The 1,596-nt window shown below is 46.3% G+C and overlaps 1 protein-coding gene across 1 annotated transcript in view; it reads right to left on the minus strand.

The window, feature by feature from the left end:
- LOC106535965 (copine-4) overlaps positions 1 to 1,369 on the minus strand; it is a gene marked incomplete in the record, with an annotated part of 27,189 nt that extends 25,820 nt beyond the window's left edge. The window contains 1 exon segment of the mRNA XM_014033118.1: positions 554 to 1,369. Coding sequence (XP_013888572.1) covers positions 554 to 728 — 175 coding nt within the window.
- Between the last annotated feature and the right edge of the window lie 227 nt (positions 1,370 to 1,596).

Consider the following 1,596-nt stretch of genomic DNA (forward strand, 5'->3'; position numbering starts at 1 on the left):
GTGTGTGTGTGTGTGTGTGTGTGTGTGTGTGTAAAAGAGGGTTTTTAAGCTGCTCTCTTGTTTCTGCAGGTAAAAGGCTTCAACATCCTTTAAATCAGCTGCTGCGACTTTGATGTGACACAAAGTGAGCCTGAACCACAGACTGGATCGATCCAAAGGCTCCGACTCGGTTCCCCTCAGAAACAAAAAGTGCAGCAGGTAAGATAATGACTACAGATCTCAGACCAGCTGGTAAAGTTTCAAAACTGCAGCCAAAACACAAAAACTGCTTCATTCACCTGGAATTCTGAGTTTAACTAAAGTTACATCAGGTTTGACTGAGGAGACAGAAAGATATTTACCCTCAGGACACAAACAGATGACCCAAAACTCAAAGATCTAATCACAAACGGATCTGGTCTGTTATTAAACTCAACAAACCTCAGAACCTCGTCTGCTCAGCCTGAAACTAATAAAGAAGGAACCTGAGGAACAGAAAAACCTTCAGGAGACTCCTGCTAATTAAAACCAGGAGAATCAGCAGCTGAAAGGTCAGCACCGTTACCATGACAACCCACCTCCATCCACTCTCCATGGGACTGCATCTTCAGGACGATGCAGGGGTCCGGTTTGGACAGAGCGTCTCGGTCCGAGATCCCTTTACAGGTGACTCTCAGCTCCACTTTGGTGAGACACGGGCTGCTGAAGAGACCCAGGGAGTGAGCCGCCGACTCGTAGATGTCACTCATGGTGGGGGCGGGACAGGAAGTCTGCAGAGAGAACCAAATAAGGATAAGAGGCGGGACAGGAAGACTGCAGAGAGAACCAAATAAAGATAAGAGGCGGGACAGGAAGTCTGCAGAGAGAACCAAATAAAAACAAGAGGCGGGACAGGAAGTCTGCAGAGAGAACCAAATAAAGAGGCGGGACAGGAAGTCTGCAGAGAGAACCAAATATGGATAAGAGGCAAGACAGGAATTCTGCAGAGAGAGAACCAAATAAGGATAAGAGGCAGGACAGGAAGTCTGCAGAGAGAACCAAATAAAGAGGCGGGACAAGAAGTCTGCAGAGAGAACCAAATAAAGATAAGAGGCGGGACAGGAAGTCTGCAGAGAGAGAACCAAATAAGGATAAGTGGAGGGACAGGAAGTCTGCAGAGAGAGAACCAAATAAGGATAAGTGGAGGGACAGGAAGTCTGCAGAGAGAACCAAATAAAGATAAGAGGCGGGACAGGAAGTCTGCAGAGAGAACCAAATACTGTATGGATAAGAGGCGGGACAGGAAGTCTGCAGAGAGAGAACCAAATAAGGATAAGAGGCGGGACAGGAAGTCTGCAGAGAGAGAACCAAATAAGGATAAGAGGTGGGACAGGAAGTCTGCAGAGAGAACTAAATATGGTTAATCAGCTGAAGTTAATTAGGCACTGCTTGTTTCTCTTAATGAACCCACAGTTGACAGGTTTGTGTTCTCGTTCCTGCTGTCAGGATTTAATAAGAACTGTCTTCAGCTTCAGGTGCTTCTGCTTCTTAACAGGCAGGAAAACTTAAAGAACTTCATCGGAGCGAGCCACCTCACGTTCACCAACTCATTTCCATTTACTAATTACCTGAAAGGTT

This window comes from Austrofundulus limnaeus, unplaced genomic scaffold (genome assembly GCF_001266775.1).
Source record: "Austrofundulus limnaeus strain Quisiro unplaced genomic scaffold, Austrofundulus_limnaeus-1.0 Scaffold1630, whole genome shotgun sequence".
Classification (NCBI taxonomy): Eukaryota; Metazoa; Chordata; class Actinopteri; order Cyprinodontiformes; family Rivulidae; genus Austrofundulus; species Austrofundulus limnaeus.